The following is a 21,656-nucleotide window of genomic DNA, read 5'->3' on the forward strand; positions in this document are numbered from 1 at the left end:
GGCTTCCCCCAGCCCCTCCCCCGTGACCCCAGCCCATGGTCTCCCACAGCTAGAGAGGGCCATCAAGATGATCTTGAGGTCGAAGCTGGTGCAGGTCCAGCAGCAAATGGCCCAGAATCAGACGGCCCCCATGCTAGAGCTGGGCACCAGCCTCCTGAACCAGACCACTGCCCAGACCCGCAAGCTGACCGACATGGAGGCTCAGGTAACAGAGGGTGACTGAGTGAGCACTGAGGGCCTGTGGCTGGCCAGGCTGGCTCATAGCCCCAGTCATCTTATCTTGATCTTTGACCCTGGGTAGGGTCAAGGCCTCCTCTGGGCCTGTAGCCCCCTGGGTCCCTCCTCCCTGATGACCTTCTCATAAAACAATCTCCCTCCAAGCTGTGAGCCCTGGGGGATGGATGCTGGGTTTGGCTTTTCTGCCTCTGTAACTTCAGTGCCCAGGTCTGTGCTGGGCACTGGGATGAGGGGTATAGTAGCACAGCCCCCCTGCCCTCAGAGGGCTTACAATGCACCAGGGGAAGATGGATAAGAAACATTTCCCTGGGCTCCTGGGGCCAAGGACTTGGAGAGAGGAGGTATCTGAGCAGCAAAGAGCAGGGAAAGAACTAGTGAATAAACGAAGGGTAGGGAGGTCAGTGGATGAAAAAGTGAGTAACAAATAGACACAAGTTTGTGCCCATTTGTTTGTTTGATCCCCTGTGTGCCAGGCACTGCTTGAGAAGACTGGTTCTAGTATATAGCAGGAAACAGAGCAGGCACACATTCCTACTCCTGTGGAGCTTCCCCGAAAACGAAAAGATGGGTGACATACATGGTTATGCACTGCTTAACAGTGTTCCAGTCAACACCTTGCCACATAGACAACAGCGGTCCCATAAGAGTATCATATGCTGTTTTCATTGTACCTTGTCTATGTTTAGATACACATACAGAAATACTTCCCACCGTGTTATAACTGCCTACAGTATTGCAGTCACATGCTGCATGGGTTTGTAGCTTAGGAACAATAGGCTGCCTCATATAGCCTAGGTGTGCAGGTGGCTATACCATCTAGATTTTTGTAAGTACACGCTATAATGTTTGCAGAATGACTAAATTGCCTAATGATGACCTTCTTACATTTTTCAGTCATTAAGCAAGACATGGCTATATATGTTAGCCAGTGACAGCACTAAGGAGAAAATAGCACGGAAGAGAGAGCAAGAGCGGGGTGCACTGGGAGTGGTGGGAGGGATGAGAGCTGCAAGTTCGTACAGCAAGGCCAGGAAGGGCCACAGAGAAGGTAGGGCTGCAGCAAGGCTTACTGCAGAGAGTGCTCTAGACAGGGGATGTAGCACATGCAAAGGCCCAGAGGGAGGATGGACATGCTGGCGGGTTCAAGAACATCAGGAGAACCATATGCTGGAGTGACCAGGAGGAAAGTGGCAGGCAAGGGGCTGGAGAAGTCATAGGGACAGATCACACCACAGGGCCTTGCAGGCCATGGTGAGGACTGGGGCATTTCTGCTGCATGAGATGGGAGCCACAGGAAGCTTTTGAACAGAGCAAACATGTTTTAAGAGGCGGTCCCAGGCTGCTGAGTAGAGACTAGACTGCAGGGAGCGAGGGAGGAGTCCAGGGCCAGAGTGAGGGCCACAGAGCAGGACAGAAGTGGTCAGGTACCACCTGGAAGGCAGGGCAGATAGGCCCTACAGATGGGTTGGATGTGGGGGACAAGGATGATGGCTCCTGGGGCCTAAGCAGCAGGGAGAATGGAGCTGCCATTGCAGTGATGGAGAAAGGCAAATTTAGGAAGCAGATCATAAGCTAAGTCAGGGCCTGTGAAGGAGTAACCACAGGAACTATGACTGAGAGAGTGGAAATGGGTAAGTTTCTGGAGTGGCAGGGCCTGTGGGCAGGTGGGTGGTTGGGCAGGGCTCCTGTAGTACTTACGTAGCCCCCTACCTGCTTCTGCTTGCTGGGGCAGCTCCTGAACCAGACATCAAGAATGGATGCCCAGATGCCGGAGACCTTCCTTTCCACCAACAAGCTGGAGAACCAGCTGCTGCTACAGAGGCAGAAACTCCAGCAGCTTCAGGGCCAAAACAGGTGGGTGTGGCACCTGGCCCCAGGGACAGGGGCTGGGGCTGGAGTGCAGACAAGACAGTTTTAGGTAGACTAAATAGATAGACTATTTAGGACCTAGGGCGGGCACCAGAACCAGTGCTGGGATTGAGGCTGGAGCCAGGACCGGAAGCTGGACGTGGCCTGGTGTCTGGGATAGAGCCTGCTGCCAGAACTAGGAGCTTGGATTAGGACTGGGGCAAGGAGGTATTCTGGGAGTTAGGGCTGAAACTAGAGCTGGGAATAGCCCCTGCTGGGGAAGGACTGAAACCAGGGTTGCAGCCCAGACTGAGGCTGGAAATGAGATTGGGTATGGGGCTGGGCTAGGGGCCAAGCAGGCACATTGCCTGGCCCCTGCACTGGGTGGGACAGGGGATAGGCATTTTCCTGGGGCCCAGGACACCCTAATTCTCTTTCCCTTTCCTTCCTTCCTTTCCTCCTTCTTTTATTTATCTCATAAATTTTAACAGCTTTATTGAGATCTAATTCACCCACCATACTATTCACCCTGTAAATTTTATTGGTTTTACTTCTTTGCAAATAAATAAATCTGGTGCTATCTACCTGCTTCCTTTCCCAGAAGAAACCACAGCTACCAGGTTCTTGTCTGCACTATCAGAGAGTCTTTGCATTTATAAGCAAATAGACATCAGGGGAACACTCTTTAAATTACCGGAAAAAAAAAAAACGGTCATAAGGTTTAGATAAAGCAGAAAAATCTGGCAGCTAAGGCTGATTTCATCTCCGTTTCAAGCTGAGTGAAGAAAAAAACTGCCAAAGTCAGGGTTCTGGAGAAGGCAAAATCTATCCACTGAACGAGCCACAGGCCTGTGAATCAGGCCAGATGTTGTTGTTCACATGCTGGTTCAGGATAACGCCATAAGATCCCCAAGCTCTCTGATCTGGGTGCAATTAATGACAGTCTGCCCATCTTCTTATTCTCCCAACCCAAGGTCTCAGTGGCAAGGACTGGGATACTTTCAATGACTCTAAATTAGCACCAGGTGTCTAGAAATCAGTGAGGATGGAGGATGTCATCAGTAAACTCTTGGCCCGTGAAGGCAAAGCAGGAATTCTAGAATTTCAGTGTGCCCCAATTCTCTCTTTTCCTGCAGCATAATTGGGTGTCCAGAGGAAATTTCTTCTGCCCTAGCTGGACTCATTTTCTTAGTCTGCAGAATGAGTTGGCACAAGTGGATATACAGGAAAATGTCTCCCTCCCAGCCCTGTTCCTCAGCTACCCACCCAAGCCAGAGGTAGCCACTGTTCCTAGTTTCTTGTGTACCCTTCCATTCATTCAACCAACAATTATTTTTTGAACTCTTTTCATGTGTTAGGCACTATTATAGACACTGTGGATACAGAAATGAACAAAGAGACAAAAGCCCCTTTCCTCATGAAGCTGACATTCTATAAGCTGACATTCCGGGTTTCTTATGAACATGCAAACACATACATACAGAAGATTGCTAACTTACAATGGTTGGGCTTACAATTTTCTGACTTAACAATGGTACGAAGTGATACACATGCAGTAGAAACCGTACTTTGAGTACCCATACAACCATTGTGTTTTTCTCTTTCATTACAATATTCGATACCTTACATAAACTGTTCAACATTTTGTTATAAAATAGGCTTTGTGCTAGATGATTGTGCCCAACCACAGGCTAATGTAAGTGTTCTAGGCCTGTTTAAGGTGGCCTAGGCTAAGCTAGGATGTTCAGCAGGTTAGGTGTATCAAATGCGTTTTTGACTTAGGACACTTTCAACTTACGATGGCTTTATTAGGATGTAGCCCCATCATACGTTTTGGAGCATCTGTACACTCCCGTTTTTATCCTTTTTAAGCCCAAATGTAGCCTACTACTTGTTTATACCTTGTTTTTATAAATTATTATTCAGTTACCTTAGAAAGATTCTATAACTGCATGACATGCTTGCTCATTCTTTTCTCCGCCTTTACAATGCTCCACCATATGTGGTCCCTGCTTTTATTTCTCCAGTCCCCAGTTAATGGATATTGAGGTTGTTTCCAGCCTTTTACTAATCCAACCAGTGATATGATGAGTAACGTTACCATGTCTCATTTCACACACGTGTGAGCAAATCTGGAGGATAAAATGCCCAAAAAGAAAGAGCTGAGTCAAAAGCTTTCTTTTGAAAAACTCCTCTTTGCTTCTAAATCCGTTACAAAAAAAAAAAGTCTCTTGATTATTATAATATATCGGACAACAGGAACCTGTACAAAATAAAAGTGAAAGCTGGGCCCTCCATCCTGCCCCCATCTTCCTCCTCTCCATCTCCATCCACTCAAACCCGCCCTGCAGAAGTCACAGCCCTTGAGGGAATTTCTTTCATATTATCCCCAAACACAGGCACCACTGTGGTCTTTCCAGCCTTCCCCTATATGTTCACCCCATTTTTCTATATTTACATTAATACTTTCTTTCTTTCTTTCTTCTCTTGCCACACATGGGGTTAGACTTGATATGCCCCAAGTCCTGGGCATCTTTCCAATTCTGTGCAAATGCCTCCTTCTTCATGACTGCGGAACATTTCCAGGAACACCAAAACGCAACGGATTCAGGGCTGTTTGGCATCTAGGCTATATTGTTTTTTGTTTGTTTATTTTTCTATGAGAAGCAAGTCTACAGGGCCATTCTTGCCCATGCTCCCTAGAGGATATCTCCTGCGAGTAGACTGCTGGGTCAAAAAGCAAGCACATTTGGGATTTGATAATAGCTACCCAGTTGCTGGTGTCCCTCACACACCACCTCTTTCTTCCACTAAACCTCAATCTATATTACTCCAGGGCTGGGTACCTATTTTCTCCCCTCCTCAACCTGTGCCTACAGTGGGCACAGGACGTTCCACCACACTTGAGTCTCATTTTCAGGCTGCAGGGACTCCAGGGCCCAGGGGAGGTGCGCCGGGGTGCATGCTTCGCGAGGACGCCAGGCTCATCTCTGTGCGCCCCCTACCCCGCAGCGAGCTTGAGAAGCGGTTGCAGGCCCTGGAGACCAAGCAGCAGGAGGAGCTGGCCAGCATCCTCAGCAAGAAGGCGAAGCTGCTGAACACGCTGAGCCGCCAGAGCGCCGCCCTCACCAACATCGAGCGTGGCCTGCGCGGTGTCAGGCACAACTCCAGCCTCCTACAGGACCAGCAGCGCAGCCTGAGCCAGCTGCTGGTGTTGTTGCGGGACCTGGTGCAAGAAAGGGCTAACGCCTCGGCCCCGGGTGAGTGAGCTGGGTGCGCCCCAGTGCGGCTAAAGACGGGTGGGAGATGGGAGGGAGACCCTGCTCACACTTCAGGGTCTCTGGGCACCTGGGAGCCATTGCGGGCCCCACCCTCCCCGACCATCTGTGAAACAGAAATAACAATAAACAGTAATAACAATGGCAGCAACAACAATCCCAATCCAGGCCCTGTCCCCTAATTCCGTGTGTCACCTTGGGCGTGCCCCTGCCTCTCCCTTGGCCTCAGTTTACCCGTGGGTTTTGGAGGTGAGGATAAGGGCAACAGCAGTCCAGACTGACAAGTTTGGTCTCCAGGATTCACTCTCCAGCCCCACTTTCTTGGGCTTGTCCTACCCCTCCCTGGGCCTCAGTTTCCCTAGCTATAGAATGGGCAGGAACTGGGAGGTTGGACTCAATGCGCCCCAAGGACCTCTCTCATCTTAATGCCCCTGTCCCTAAGCCCAAGAGGGCCAAAAAGAAGTGAAGAGGCATCCCTGGCCCTGGCTTCTGGGGCAGGGAAACAATGCTGGGCCAGGCTCCCAGGCCCTCACTGACTCCTTCTAACACAGCCTACTTGGGTTGTCCAAGGCATTCTTGGTCCCAGCGGCAATCACTCAGTCCACAAACATTTACTAAGCACTTACTGTGTTCCAGGCCCAGTGCTGGGTGCTGGGGATACAGCAGTGACTGCACAGTCACAGCCCCTGTCCCTTGCAAAAATGTTCGATCCCTGGTCTATGAGTCCCAGAGGGAAGGAGAAAGAAATACAGTTTTTGAGTGCCTAATATGTGCCAGATGCTCAGCTATCAGTGTTCCTGAAGTTTCTAGACCGTGAAAACAGACAGGTCCAAAGGCTGTGCGAAGGAGAAGGGCTCTTAGCCTGAGGCTAGCAGGGGCATGGGAGGCTTTTGAACAGAGTGGGACTACTTTCAAGAAGCTCTGATTGGAACCATGTGTGGAGATGGCTTGATGAGAGAGAAAGATCAAAGGGGCTGCTGCTGCTCCTAGATCCATAGGGGAAGGCTGGAAAGCCTTTAAGACCCAATAGTGATGGCACTTCAGGCGCCACCAGTGCTGACAAGGATTTGAGGGCAGAGGAGCCCACCTGGCTCCATCTAAGTCTGACAGACACTGCCGAGTAGGGATTTGAGGCCTAAGGAAGCTACAGGCAGGAAAAGTAGACACCTTCTAAACCGCGACATGTGGATTAACCTGAACCCATTACTGGCTTATGCATAGACCTAGCCATGAGCTACCCGAATTCATCCCATGTGTGGGTTTCTTGTAGCTCAGCCCAAGGCACAGGGCCTGGGCCCAACGCCTCCCACTAACCCACGACTAACCTAGTCCCCAGCTGGGGCTGAATGTCTACTCAATCGTCTGAGTAGGAGGTTGTGTTGGGCACCTCATCTTGGGCACCTTTTGCCCAAACACCCTGTCCCCTGTGCTCCACTATCACCAGGGAAGGACATTAGGCAGCTGCTTTCACCCTCTTCTGGATGGAGAAACTGAAGGACAGACTCAGTCGCCAGGTGTAGAAGAGAGGGTTGGATGGAGACGGGGCACAGGAACCAGGCATTCTTGAAGTCTAGCAGGAAGGGAGCACTAGCCCTCTGCCTAGCTTTGTCCTAGTCAGGTGGAGGCTGGTGAAAGGAGAAAAGAGTCAAGTCTTCTGATGTTTTCAGGCAGTGGGGAGTTTGGTTCAGAAGGTTACAAGGACAAGGACACAGGCAGAAAAGACCGAACCTGTGCACGATATAGAAGCAGCGATTGTTAATGCAGGCTGTTTGCTCAACCTTACGTATGCTCAGTGGTGGAAATCCAAGGGGAGATGTGTAGGTGTAGGAGGAAGGGCACTGGTTTTGCAGTCAGATGGGCCAGAGTTCAAGCCCTGGCTCCTTCACTTATTGGCACTGGAACTTCATACAAGTCATTTATTTAACTTCTCAGAGCCTCAATTTTTCTTACCTGTAAAATGGGAATAATAATCTCATAGAGTTCTTGCACAGAGAATCAGATGAGTTCAGGCATACAAAGGTTCAGCACAGTGCCTATGGCCAAAAGCGAGGGAAACTGCTGCAAATTACCAGCCCAGATATTCGGAGGAGGACCAGGTCAAACCATTACATGTCGATATCAGTCCATCCTATTCTTATGCCTCCCAAAAATATTTTTCCTGGTCCCAAACTACCCCTGGCATTACACGGCACCTTGGAAACACTACCATACATGGTGAATATTTCACTTTTAGTGTTGATATTATTGCTATTGTTATTGACATTGTTGTAGACTAAGGAAAGTAACAGTGAGCAGAGCCTTGGAAAGGGTGGCTGGAAATCTCAGGCCAACCCTGGCTCTGTCGTTGCCTTACTGGGTGAGGTTCAGCCCATCCCTTCTCACCATGAGGCCAACAGCCTCCTCATGCTTGGCTGGACTCCATTCCCCATGGGGAGCTGGGGGGTGCCGACAGGTGGGGCAGTGGAGACCCCTGCCCAGGAAATGCTTGTAGGTGAACTGGGATGGATTTGGGGGTCTTCATCACCTCATTTGTGACATGAGAGCAATAGCCTTCTCCGGACAAGTGCCCCAGATCCAGGATCTGGGATCCCTGAAGTTCAGATGTAAAGCCAAACCAGGAAGTCCCACCCTGTGGTAGCCTCCTGGTTCCTCATTGGTTTTGACGACCTATCCATCTGGAATTTTAGCCCCATCCTGTGTACCTGCCTACCCAGAGAGACTGGATTCTGGTAGAATCACAGTTCAAACCTCTAACTGGATTCCACTAATTGAGACAGGAGATTTTAAATCTCTGCAGTTTATTTGTCAAGTCACTTTTTCCAGGCCAGGCCTAGAAACCCCGGTAAGTTTTGGTCATTAATACTATCCTGATCTCATGTAGTCCAGAGGGAAGAAACAGGGGCCCTTTAAGGCCAGCAGTCAGCTTCCAGGGAGGACAGAATAAGGGAGCCTATGCCCAGGGCAGCAGGGAGATCCAGCCAAAAGGGTGGGCTATGGAGGGGAACTCACAGCTTCCCACCCAAGGGAGCTCCAAAGAAAGAAGGTTCTGCCTTACCTGGCTGTGTGCCCTTGGGCCAGTTGCCTCACTCTTGGGCTTCAGTTTCCTGGTCTGTGAAATGGGAAGTGCCTCACTGGAGTTCAGGCCCCAGTAACTCTCTCCCAGAAAACTCTAGCAGCCTCCTCTCTGGCCTCTCAGCTTTGAGTCTCATCCCCTCCAGCCCCCACTCCACACTCTGGACAGAGTGCTCTTTCTCAGCCCAGATAATCTGGGCTCCTCAGCCTGGCATTCAAGGCTGACCTGGCCCTGCTGAAATCTCAGCTTCCTCTCTCCTTTTCCTTTCCCACCTTCTCTGTGCCAGCCTTGTTCTACCCTCTCAGTTTCATCAAACAACAAGCAGCCTCCCTGGTCTCAACCCCTCTCTCATGGTGTGAGTCATTTCCTTTCCTTGGCCTCAGCATCAGTTCCCCTCCTCATGCCCTGTCCTCTGCACACACTAGGGCCCTTCCTACCTTGGGGCCTTTGCATATGCTGTTTCCTCTGCCTGGAACACCTTCCCCTTCTCCATTGGGCAACTCCTGCTCATTGTACAGGTCCCAGCTTACTGTCACCTCCTCCATGAAATCTTCTCAGGTCTGACTCATCTCCCTGTTCCCAGCACCTCCCAACCCAGAACCTGGCACAAAGCAGGCAGGCATGCCCACTTGGACCCTTCTCTCTTTCCTTGCCCATCTCCAACTGACTTTTGTGTTGTCCCTTTGCAGCCTTCATAATGGCAGGTGAGCAGGTGTTCCAGGACTGTGCAGAGATCCAGCGCTCTGGGGCCAGTGCCAGTGGTGTCTACACCATCCAGGTGTCCAATGCAACGAAGCCCAGGAAGGTTAGGGGACTCCCTGGGAACTGTGGCTGTTAGAGGGTACTGAGCCAAGGGCTTCCCAGACAGACACCCCCCCACTCCATCGGGACTTTGTCCAGTATCTGAAATACCAGAGGTGTAGGGGTGGCTTTGACTTCTGAAACCCCCAGCAGTCAGGGGTCAGATTGTGGAGATAAGTAGAAGTTCCCAAAGTTGGCAGTGCATCCTTCACCAGCATCACTTTAGAGATGCTTTCATTGGAACAGCAGGAAATAGTTCTGTGTTGGTTAAGATGATGATAGCTGATATTACGAACAATCCCCAAAATTCCAGAGCCTTAGCCCAAAGATGTTTCTTTCTAATTTACATATTGAAGGCAGGACTTGGGGTTCTGCCCCATGTGGAAATTAGAAACCAGGGCTAATGGAGGTGCCACCATTTTCAATGAGTGGCTCCCAAGGTTGTCCTAAAATTTAAGGTCAAGTCATCAGATAAGGAGGGTGACAGAGAAGAGCACGGATGTCAGGAGGGAGGGTCTGAGAGCCAGACCTAGAAGGGAAACAACTAGCAGATTCCAACTTCACAATTTCCTTTTTTTTTTTTTTTTTTTTTTTGAGATAGGGTCTTGCTCTGGTGCCCAGGCTGGAGTGTAATGGCATGATCACAGCTCACTGCAGCCTTGACCTCCTGGGCTCGAATGATCCTCCTGCCTCAGCCTTCCAAGTAACTGGGACTACAGACACATGCCACCATGCCCTGGCTAAAATTTTTAAATATTTTGTAGGGACAAAGTCTCCCTATGTTCCTAGGCTGGTCTCAAACTCCTGGGCTCAAATGATCCTCCCACCTTGCGCCTAAATTGCTAGGATTACAGATGTGAGCCACAATTGCTCTATTTCCTTTCACCCCCTCTTAATATACCAAAGAGAATGCCTCTGTTTGTCTCCAGGTTGTCTTTTACACTTCTCACACACCTGCTAAACTCTCCTTTCAACAAAAAGAAGTCAAGCTTCCATTTACCTAGTATGTGCCAGGCACTGTTCTAAACACTTTACATGACTCATCTCATTTAATTTTCACAACTCCAGTTTGCAGATGAGAGACTGAGGCACAAAGAGGTTAAGGTATAAACCTCCATTTTACAAATGAGAAGAGGAAGGCTCTGAGAGGTCATTACTTACCCACCACTTTAGAAAAATGATGGCAATGGATGGGCAATTTGAGCCTGGATCTTTCTGATGCCCAGGACCCCCAGGCTCACCTGTTGCTCTGTGGGGGTCTGTCAGCCTAGCCACATTTGGGCCAGCACAGACCTGGCCTCTGGCTGCCTCCAAGGGCTCCCAGCTGTGCCTTGCCTACCCCCTCCAGGTGTTCTGTGACCTGCAGAGCAGTGGAGGCAGGTGGACCCTCATCCAGCGCCGTGAGAATGGCACCGTTAATTTCCAGCGGAACTGGAAGGATTATAAACAGGTAACCCTGCTGCCTTGGGGAGGGGCCATTCAGCCCTGAAACTTGGGGCAGGGGTTGGGCTGTTGGAAGGGGACTACTTTGCCCTCATTCCTCCCCCAGAAAAAATCAACTCATCTAAACTTGACAGTGCGCATCTGCTTTATGGTACCCCATCACCTGAATTTGAATGTTCTTTTTGAAAACTTTGACATATGTTCTAAGAAAAAAAAGTTTAGCTTTATTTTTGTTTTAATTTTTTAAAAAAATAATACATATACATTGCTAATTTTTTAAAGAATACACAGAAGGGGACAGAATAAAAATCCCCCCCAGTCACCCCTGACTGCATGACTTTAATGAAGTTTCTTGTCTTTTCATACACCTAAGGTCATATCTGCAGTAGAGATTCATCAACGAGGAATTGCAGGGCCAAAGATCACATGTATTTTATCAGAAGAGAAACCCTATTGTTTTCCAATTTTTTAATTAGGTTTGAATAAGGGATTTTTTGTCAAGCTGACTTAAAATACTTAAAAACTCTGAAAGTTTTCAAAGCCAAAGAAATAGAAAAAGATTCCTACAAGGTGATACAGCAGTTCTGTTATTTGTGTCTGCTTGCTGTTCATTTAGGGAATACTTAAAAATAAATACTAAATTAAGTTATGAGTGTTTTGAACTAATTGGGTTTTAAACAGTAATTAAAATGGCAAGGAGGAATAGGGTGTCCAGGTGCAGAAGTACACAAAAGAGCACTGAATATTAACCATCAGGCTAATCCGCACTGCATCGTGACTAAATTGGGGAGCGGGCGTTGGATGTGCCCCTGTCCTTGGTGCTGAATTCTTGTTCTGTCCAAGGGCATTGGGACATGACATTCCCCACACTCTCAGTTTTACATTTCTGTGTGGCTGAAATCTTGCAGTGGCTGCGCTGTCACTAAACAAAGTTTGGTCTACTATTTATGTAGCTGATTGAAATACTTATTTAATTTTTGTTGAGATTTAACATACATGTGGCTAAGCACACAAATAAAGTGTAAGTCTCAGTGAAACTTTACATATGTATTCAACCACGTGACCACCACTCAGAGTTAGATGTACAACACTCCCAGCACCCCAGAGGCCCACTTTGTGCCCCCTCCCAGTCAATACTCCACCAAAGGTAGTCACCAAAGATTAGTTTTCCTGTTCTTGAACTTCAGAGGAATGTGATTTCAGTAACTTTTAACAGACTTTTACACTTACAAAAGTCTTAGTCTTTTCCCTGTAGCAGGTGGAGGGCTCCCACTCCCAGGCCTGCCTACACTGTACTTACGAACTCGATCATTAAGCACAGTGGTTTTGTATAAGCAGCCCTGGAGCCTGGCCCAGCCCAGTTCCTCAGCCAGGGACATGGCCTCCACCTCAGCATGAGTCTCACCCCACGCTCCCCTCCCTATAGGGCTTCGGAGACCCAGCCGGGGAGCACTGGCTGGGCAATGAGGTGGTGCACCAGCTCACCAGAAGGGCAGCCTACTCTCTGCGTGTGGAGCTGCAAGACTGGGAAGGCCACGAGGCCTATGCCCAGTATGAACATTTCCACCTGGGCAGCGAGAACCAGCTATACAGGTGGGCTCAGGGCCCAGACCGGTGTGGGGGCTGGGGTCTTCAGGCTAGTGGGGGGGCTGGGGTCCCCAGGCTAGTGTCTACAGAGTCTGCTCCAAGGGTCAGTCTCTGGGCGTCTCCTGTCCCTGCCATCTGTCCCCCATTTGGGTGCACGTCATGGGATCTGGAGGCGGCTGGTTAGCACTCAGCATGTCCTAGCCACTGGGTGGAGTGGAAAGAATGTCACCGGCACTGCCATCTGAGGAGCAAGAAGGGGTCTTCCAAGGTCAGTCACCCCAAGTCAGCCTTTTTACAGAGACCCAGAAGCAAAAGGAGGTGACTTGCCCAGCCTGTCCTATGCCCGGGGTTGGGTAGAAGGGTCCCTGGGCCGGAAGTTGAAATTCCTGCGCTCATTGTGGCCTTGCTCCAGCTTGCTTTGGGAATTTGGACAAGGCAGTCTGGCTTCTCTGAGCTTCTGCTTCTTCAATAGCAGGATGAGCCTTAAACATGACAATATTGTAAGATGATCAAGGTTTCTCACCCCGTCCTCAGCCTGGTTCTTGGTATATTTGGGAAAAGGAATTAGCATTTATTGAGCACCTACTATGTTCCAGGCACCATTATTCCATTTAATCTTCCCCACAACACTTTGAGGTAGGCATTATTGTACCTACTTTAGTAATATGGAAACTGAGACACCAAGTATCCTGCCCAAAGTTACAAGTTAAATGAGCTGGGATTTGAACTCAGATCTCCCCGCTGCAAAACTCATGATGTCTCCACAACATGACATTGCCTCTCAGAGAAATTTAAGTATCTTTTAGATAAGCCTGGGTCCTGGCTATCTCTGAACCAGGAAAAAATTGGAATTATACACTCACACTCACAGGGCTGCAAAAAACCTCACATGTCATCTGGTTCTTCACAGATTCCCTCCATAGTTGCAATCATCATCCAGCTGTGCTGGAATACCTCCACTGATAGGAAGGTCGCTTCCTCCCAAGGAATCTCTGAATGACTCTGTCCTCCTGAACTTTATGCCTGATTCCACTTCTGGGAACTTCTCAGTGATATGTCCCCACTCTTTCCTCCAGCTGAGTTGCATTTAAGCCACTGGCCACCAAAGCAAAGGCTTTTTTGAGGCAGGGTCTCACTCTGTTGCCCAGGCTGGAGTGCAGTGGTATGATCACAGCTCACTGCAGCCTTGACCTCCCAGACCTCCCAGGCTCCAATTACCTTCCCACCTCAGCCTCCCAAGTAGCTAGGATTACAGGCATGCACCACCATGCCCAGCTAATTTTTGTATTTTTTATAGAAACAGGGTTTCCCTGTTTTTATAGAAACAGGTTGCCCAGGTTCTGACATCCCTCCTTATGGGATCCATACCAACTTGATAATGCGAGGTCCAGAGCTGAATGAAAAATTCCTTGGATGTCCCCCTACTCCTCACACCTGACCAGTGAGTAGCTACAACACCATGCTGAGTTCCATTTAAGCCACTGGCCACCAAAGCAAAGGCTTAAGTCCTGACTCCATCCCAACTTCCCTGAGTGACCCTGAGCAAGTCCCTTCACCTTTTCATATGTAGAATGGGTGCCTTAGGCATACCTACCTCAAAAAGGGTGTGATGAGGCCTGAATGAGATACTGCACATGAAGCATTAACACAGTGCCTGGCATGTAGTAAACACTCAGCAAATAATATTACAATCACTGTCCCAAGGCAGCCCTTCATACCCTTGACTGGACTGCTTTCTGGGAGCACTGCTGTTCCCATCCCCAGACATAGTAAGTGCCTAAAAGGAAGCTGAGGGAGCCTCCCAAGTCTTTTCTACACAGAGAATAATTAAGTCTCATTTCCCTGGTGACAGACACAGTCTGTGACTGGAGATGTGGAGACTGAGCCAACCACATACCCAGGCCCTGTATTCCCTCTGAATTCCCACTGGGGAATTTCTCAGGCCCTGCCCTGGGGGTACAAAAGCTTCCTTGAGCTTCCTTGGCCACATCTGCCATCCACTTGCCTCCACCCAGCAAGACCTTCTTTTTTATTTTTTGTTTTATTTTTCTTTTCTTTTTTTTTTTTTTCTTTCCTTTTTTTTTTTTTAGACAGGGTCTCACTCTATTGCCCAGGCTGGAGTGCAGTGGCATGATCACAGCTCACTGCAGCCTTGACCTCCCAGGCTCCAGTGACCTTCTCACCCAAGCCTCCCAAGTAGCTGGGATTACAGGCATGCACCACCATGCCCAGCTAATTTTTATATTTTTTATAGAAACAGGGTTTCCCTATGTTGCCCAGGCTGATCTTGAACTCCTGGGGTCAAGCAATCAGCCTGCCTCAGCCTCCCAAAGTGCAGGGATTACAGGCATGAGCCACCCTACCCAGCCTCAGCCGGACCTTCTTAATTGCTCCCAAATTGGCTCCCTACTTCGGCTGCCAGTGCAGCCTCCCCCAACCCTGCTGTACAAACGCCCCGCATTCTCTCCAACCAGGCCCAGCCATCCGCCAAGGGCCAAATAATAACAAGGACTGAATGTGTTGAGCAGTCAGCCCGTGGCACTGCTCTTCACACTTCACACACTGACATCACCAAATCACAATAACAAATGATGGCAGCACTGTTAATTTCACTATTGTTACCACTGGAACAGATGAAGAAATTGAGGCTCAGTGGTGTGAGCCAATCGTCCAAGGCCATGCAGCTATCAAGTGGCAGAGCTGGAATTTGAATCCAGGCTTTCTGCCCCCAGATCTCATGGTCTTCATCACCAGGCAGGCTTGGACATGCCCACCAAGGCCACAGAGCCTGGCAAACAAATAGAAACCCTTACCCGGCTGGCCGCAGATGTCGAAGCTGCAGAGCTGGGGTGCCCTGGAGCCCAGATCCATGGGGGCTGGTGTGGTCAGGGAAAGCTTCTTGGAAGAGGTGGGTGATTGTGAGGAGGTGTGATGGGGCTGGGGTTGCCAGATCATCATCAGCTGGGGAGCAAAGTGCACATAGACTCCCAAGTCAGACCACACTAGGCTGGCATGTGGCTCTGACCCTCATTCATTCTGAGACTTGAGCAGGTTTCTTTGGCTCTTGGGATTTCTGTTTTCACATGTGTAAAATGGGAATAGGGTGTTGTGAGGATTAAATGAGAATGAGTTAACCTAGGCAAAGCACTTTGAACAATGCCTGACACATAGCAGATGCAAAAAAAAAAAAAAAAGAAAGAAAGAAAATGAAATGTTGCCAGGCACAGTGGCTCACATCTGTAATCCCAGTGCTTTGGGAGGCTGAGGCAGGCAGATTACTTGAGCTCAGGTGTTCAAGACCAGCCTGGGCAACAAAGTGAGACCCTATCTTAACAAAAAATACAAACATTAGCTGGGCCTGGTGGCACATGCCCATAGTCCCACTTACTCAGGAGGCTGAGGTGGGAGGATTGCTTGAGCCCAAGAAGTCAAGGTGGTAAAGAGCCGTGATCGTGCCACTGCACTCCAGCCTGGGCAACAGAGCAAGATGCTGTCTCTAAAGAAAAAAAATATATATATATATATTAGCCATTATTATCATTATTGTGACCATTATCACTTCCCTCCAAGACTCAGGTTCAGTGAGATGGGGGAGGTCTGGCATACAGTAAGTGCTGTGTCCCTGGGAGGCAACAGGCAGGGAAGGCAATCCAGGAAGGGAAACAGCCCAAGCCCTCCACCCAGGCTGGGGCTCTCCCTCCAAGAACACCTGGAGGGGAAGCCCAGCCTGGGACAAAGCCACTGGGGGAGTTCTTCCTTGACACAGCCCCAACCTGACTCTGGGCCCTTCTGCCACCACCACCTCTGGGTGGCCTCCAGGCTTTCTGTGGTCGGGTACAGCGGCTCAGCAGGGCGCCAGAGCAGCCTGGTCCTGCAGAACACCAGCTTTAGCACCCTTGACTCAGACAACGACCACTGTCTCTGCAAGTGTGCCCAGGTGATGTCTGGAGGTAGGTGCAGGGTAGGGTGAAGCTCCACCCACCCACGGGCTTACCCAGATTGACACTCCCATTCCCTCCCCAGGTTCTTGTGCACCCGGGTGCTGTCAGGAGGGTGGGTGCAGGTCCAGGCCTTGCCCACCCATAGGCTCACCTGGCTGTGCCCCTTCGGTGCCTTCCCCCACTGGGTCCTTGAGGTCCCCTCCAGGTCTCACCTCCTCCTAAAGCTGGCACCACCAGTTTTCCTCAGAGACAAGGCTAAAGGAACACTGAGTGTGAGGCCCTGCAGGGAGGCACCTATCAGTCCCAACCCCAGGCAAGCTGAACCAGAATCAGGAGACCAGAGAGAGGCAGAGGGGCAGCTCCCCACCAGCTCTGACTCAGGCAGTGTTCCTTGGTAGGCACAGAGGTCAGAGAATGGGAAGTGGAGTGAATGGGAGACAGAGACAAAGTAGGAAGAACAGAGACAGGGGGAGAGACCTTCTGAGACACAGAGGACAGATGGAGAAAGAGAGAGCCACCAAGGCTGTCAGAGTCATTGAGCAGCAGATGGAGAGCTACCCCGGGGCAGAGAAGTACAGAGGGAGACGGAGGAGAAAGACTCAGCCCAACAAGAGGCCAGGAGATGAACACAGCGTGTGAAAGTTGGGGGCCCAGAGGAAGGGAGGGCCAAATACATGAAAGGCAGAGGAGGACAAAGACCATCAGACAAAGATGAACACAATGGGACACACAGAGACAGACCCAAGCACAGAGACCATCAGAGAGAAAGAGATGAACCCGGAGAGTGAGAGACTCAGACAGAGTGACAGAGACCACTAGGAAGCAGTGGGGAGAGCGATTTGGGGAGGCTGGGGAGCTGGAAAGGCAGAGGGTCAGTGAGGGATGAAGACAGGGACACCAAGGGCTCAGGGAGAAGGCCGGGAGGAGCGAAGGGGCTCGAGGAGTGGCCAGAGCCCCTTGCTGCCCTCTAGAGGCCCAGGCTGAGCAGAGGGTCTGTTGTCCACCCCACCCCCACTCCCACCCAGCCCCATCCCCAGCCAGCTGGCTTCCCAGAGGAGGTAACAGCCCCGATCAGTCTTTGTTCTCTTTGGGACACAGGAGCTGCCCTCTTGCCATTGGCTGGGCTCCCACCTCCACCAAGCACCTTTCCTCCCTCTTCCACCAGGGTGGTGGTTTGATGCCTGTGGCCTGTCAAACCTCAATGGTGTCTACTACCACGCTCCCGACAACAAGCACAAGATGGACGGCATCCGCTGGCACTACTTCAAGGGTCCCAGCTACTCGCTGCGTGCCTCTCGCATGATGATACGGCCTTTGGACATCTAACAAGCAGCTGTGCCAGAGGCTGGACCACACAGGAGAAGCTCGGACTTGGCACTCCTGGACAACCCGGACCCAGATGCAAGACCCTGTGCCACCACCTTCCTTGACATCCTGGGCTTCCTGAGCCAGCCCTCCTTGCCCCAGAAGTCCAGAAGGGTCATCTGCCCCCCTACTCCCCTCTGTCTGTTACATGGAGGGTGTTCAGGGCCCATCCCTCTGATGTAGTCCTCACCCTTCTCTCCCTCCCCCTTCAGGGGCTCCCTGCCTGAGGGTCCTTGAATGGGCTGAGAACAGACCAAACTTGACTCTTCAAAGGCATACATGATCAATGGTGGGGTTGCAGGCAGGTGGAAAGGTATTTGCACACTGGAAGCTGCCCAGATGGCCCAGGTTCTATCCCTTGGGTTGGCGAGAAGGCCATCTCCCATTCCAAGCTCCTGTTCCAAGCTTTCCTAGTCTTGAGATGTCCTTGAACTTTCTTTTCAAGTCTGAAGGGGCTGCATCCACTCCTTAATGGGTGGGTTAATCATTATTTCCCCTTCATACTTCACCACTTCTAGGCTCCAATGACCCTAGAGCTCAGGGTCTTTAGACTTCACCACTTCTAGGCTTTACCACTTCACCACTTCTAGGCTCCAATGTTTGGAGCTCAGGGTCTTTAGGAGACATAAAAGGACATTCTCCTTCACTTCCAGCATGTCCTAGAGGATGTGTCACAGGGAATAACTATGGCTTGTCTCTAAAAGTACCTATGAGCAATGAGAAAAGGAAACAGCAGGTTAAGTCAAAGTGAACAGGCACTCTTCACTGCATGACTGATCAGAGCCTTTAATATGGCCAAGTGCCTTGTGACTACCCATGAAGGGGCTAGAGTGGGCAGCTTTCTCCAAATTTACTTATTTGAAAATGGGCTCAGTTTGTCCCAGAGCATCTCACAGGGCTGTAGATGCTCTTGGACAAAGCTAGTGCTCCCCTGGCGCAAAGAGGAGCCCCACAGCCCCATCCCCACCTCAGCTATACTCACCCTTTTTGGCTACAAGGGCCACAGTGACAGCCTCAAACAACCTCTAAAAACAACTAGAAATAACCTTTCAGTTGAAACAGATACCATCCCTGAAGAAGGGTCTAGAACTTAGTCCCTGCCTGTGTTATAGGCTCATGTCCTCCAAAGCTCCTTCAAGCCCCAGGAAGCTGATCTCTACCTGGGTGGCTTCCCTCAGGACTTCCTGTAACCTCAACTCCCCCAGGCTCAATTACAGGGACTGTTGGGCAGGACATCTGTCTCCAAGTCCAGATCCTCTCTGACTCCAAGCCGAAGCCCCTAGCCTCCCTCCCCTTCCCCATCCAGCAGTGATGCTGCCTCTGTGGTGGTAGGTGGGGAGCTGCAGGGAAGGAGATCAGGCCTCTGCCTGAGCTTGGGAGACCAGGGCCCACATAGCTTCTTTCAGAGGATGGAGTCAGAAAGGATCCACAGCCACTGTGTCACCTGCCCCCATCACTGTGTCATGCTCTCTGCCCTGTTGTTATCAGCCAACACCCAGGCCTAGCCAGGAGCCCACCTGCCCTACTGCCAGGATACACATCTGTCCTCAGAAGGTTTTCTCCTGGATGAGACTGGGCCAATGGGAATAGGATACCTTCATCCCCCGGCTTTGCCCCAGCCCTGAGTCCCACTCTCAGCCGATCCCTGAGTAAACCCAGCACAGACTGACTTTGATCTCATTCCTGGGAAACAGCACTTTTCCCCTTCAAGACCCAAAGGACATGGTTGCTGATGGTGGCATTTCAGGCAGGATGGGAAATCTTTAGGGGCAGGTTGCTGCCCAGGGAGCTCAAATTGCCTCAGGCAGCATTTGCCCAGCAGACCTTTATTTAGCCTCTACTGTGTGTAGTGTGGTGTGGTGGGCAGGGCTTTGGAGTCGGACAAACCTGCTCCAGCTCTGACACTTTGGTCCAGTGGCTCAGCCTCTCAAGGCACCAGTTACCTTCTCAATTGTCAAAGCCTCAGTTGTCCCATCTGTGAAATGGAGATGATACTATTCCTTCCTGGCTGGGCTGTGGCAAGGAGGAAATGAGACCATGTATGTCATCGTCTTAGTAGAGCCTGGCATGAAGCAGGTGCCTAATAATGTTTGTCCCCAAAGAGGTGAATGGGGTGAGGAAGGCATTCCCCAGCACATGCCGCTCCTTCTCCTGCACTCAGGTGAGGAAAAGATGTTTTATTTTTGTAACCACATCATTTATTTTTCTACTGTAGTTTCTAGGCTGACTGCAAGCTAGAGAGGAGACAGGGCAAAGCTGTGAGGCCCAGGGACAGAACTCCTCTGGGTGGGATGAAGGCCCAAGTCCCTCTCTGTACTCCCATTTTATAAGGGGGCAGGAAGCTGATTTGAGTTGCCCTCAGACACCTGTTCTTTATGTCATTTTATTTTATTTTTTTGAGACAGAGTCTCACTCTGTTGCCCAGGCTGGAGTGCAGCAGTGGCATGATCTCGGATGACTGCAATCTCTGCCTCCCGGTTCAAGTGATTCTCCTACCTCAGTCTCCTGAGTAACTGGAATTACAGACACCTACCACCACACCTGGCAAACTTCTGTATTTTCAGTAGAGATGGGGTTTCATCATGTTGACCAGGCTGGTCTCAAACTCCTGGCCTCATGTGATCCACCTGCCTTGGCCTCCCAAAGTGCTGGGATTACAGGCGTAAGCCACCATACCCAGCCTCAGACACCCATTCTTAAATATTCATCCTTCTTTCTTATCTTCCTTCCTCCTCCATGCCAGGACTCAGGTACAAGGGATAGAAATTCTAGCCCTAAGAAATAAATTGACTCACAATTTATTGTCTAAGGGTAAAGGCAAGTGAGGTTAGATCCAGAGGCTCAAATGATGTCAGCTCCAACTCTCAGCCCCTCCATCTGCCCCTCCATCTGCCCCATTGACTTCATTTTCAGCCAGGATCTTTCCTCACAAGAAGGCTCTGGCAGCCCCGGGCTCGTGTCCTCCCAGCTCAGCATCCCTGACTCAGGGAGCTCCCCTGTCTCCATGGTTCCAGTAAAGGAATGATTTTCTGCAGCCAGGACTGGTCCTGTGTCCATCCTTGTGCTTATCACTCTTACTCTGCTTGACCAGACCTTGGTCACATGATCACACCTGGCACCAGCAGTGGGGTCAGTGCCACCCAAGTCATGACTTCAGGAAGCAGGGATGCTGGGCAGGCAGGAGCAGGTGTTCACCTTCCCTCCTTCCCTGTCCCTGGCTCCCATCTCTCTTCTCTCCACCTCTGTGCCCTCTCTCAGCCTCTCCGTCCCCAGGTCCTGACCCCAGGCTCCAGTTTATCCTAGATTGCCTCAGACTATCAAGGACACAGCTGTGTCCTGCCCAGGAATATTAGGTCCTGTTGTCAGTCCTGGCTCTGCCATTGGATCAGAGCCCCTGGCCCTCTCTGAACCTCAGTTTCCCATGGACAGAACACCTAGCAACCTCTGGAAGCCCTTCTGACAGTGATGCTGACTCACAATGGCTGCAGACAAGACCAGCCTGAGGATCCTGGGCAGCACAAGGCACTGTAGAGAGCATGGCTGCTGTGGTCTCAAGCCTCGACTGGGTCTCCTGGGGGCCACAGCTCGTAGAGACCAGTCTCTAGGATACCTGCATCTGCGGGTTCCTATGCAAAACCCTTGTCACCTCTCCCTGCACCAGGTTAGTTTTCTTACCATTTCAGTGATGAAGAAATTAGGCACTGGGCACAGTGGCTCCTAGCCTGTAATTCTAGCACTTTGGGAGGCCAAAGTGGGTGGATTGCCTGAACTCAGAAGTTCGAGACCACCCTGGGCAACATGGTGAAACCCCGTCTCTACTAAAAATACAAAAACTAGCTGGGCATGGTGACACATGCCTGTAGCCTCAGCTCCTCGGGAGGCTGAGGTGGGAGAATTGCTTGAACTGGGAGGCAGAGGTTGCACTGAGCTGAGATCTCGTCCCTGCACTCCAGCCTGGGTGATGGAACCAGACTGTCTCAAAAAAAAAAAAAAAGAAAAAGAAAAAGAAAGAAAAGAAAAAGAAAGAAAGAAAGAAAAGAAAAAAGAAATTAGGGCTCAGAGAGGGAAAGGGTCTCATCCAAG

The 21,656-nt window shown here is 50.4% G+C and overlaps 1 protein-coding gene across 2 annotated transcripts in view; it reads left to right on the forward strand.

Annotated features, from left to right (window-relative positions):
• Positions 1-20,752, forward strand: part of ANGPT4 (angiopoietin 4) — a 46,117-nt gene extending 25,365 nt beyond the window's left edge. The window contains exons 2-9 of one of the 2 annotated variants that reach the window (XM_010361296.1): positions 50-205; positions 1,970-2,091; positions 5,098-5,345; positions 9,126-9,241; positions 10,586-10,687; positions 12,107-12,273; positions 16,087-16,217; positions 17,374-17,831. In XM_010361296.1, coding sequence (XP_010359598.1) covers positions 50-205; positions 1,970-2,091; positions 5,098-5,345; positions 9,126-9,241; positions 10,586-10,687; positions 12,107-12,273; positions 16,087-16,217; positions 17,374-17,534 — 1,203 coding nt within the window. In that variant the 3' untranslated portion in view covers positions 17,535-17,831. Of the gene's footprint in view, positions 1-49; positions 206-1,969; positions 2,092-5,097; positions 5,346-9,125; positions 9,242-10,585; positions 10,688-12,106; positions 12,274-16,086; positions 16,218-17,373 lie in introns of both variants that reach the window. The other variant, XM_010361297.2, reaches the window with a different exon arrangement.
• Positions 20,753-21,656: the final 904 nt, after the last annotated feature.

Source organism: Rhinopithecus roxellana, chromosome 13, assembly GCF_007565055.1.
Source record: "Rhinopithecus roxellana isolate Shanxi Qingling chromosome 13, ASM756505v1, whole genome shotgun sequence".
Lineage (NCBI taxonomy): Eukaryota > Metazoa > Chordata > Mammalia > Primates > Cercopithecidae > Rhinopithecus > Rhinopithecus roxellana.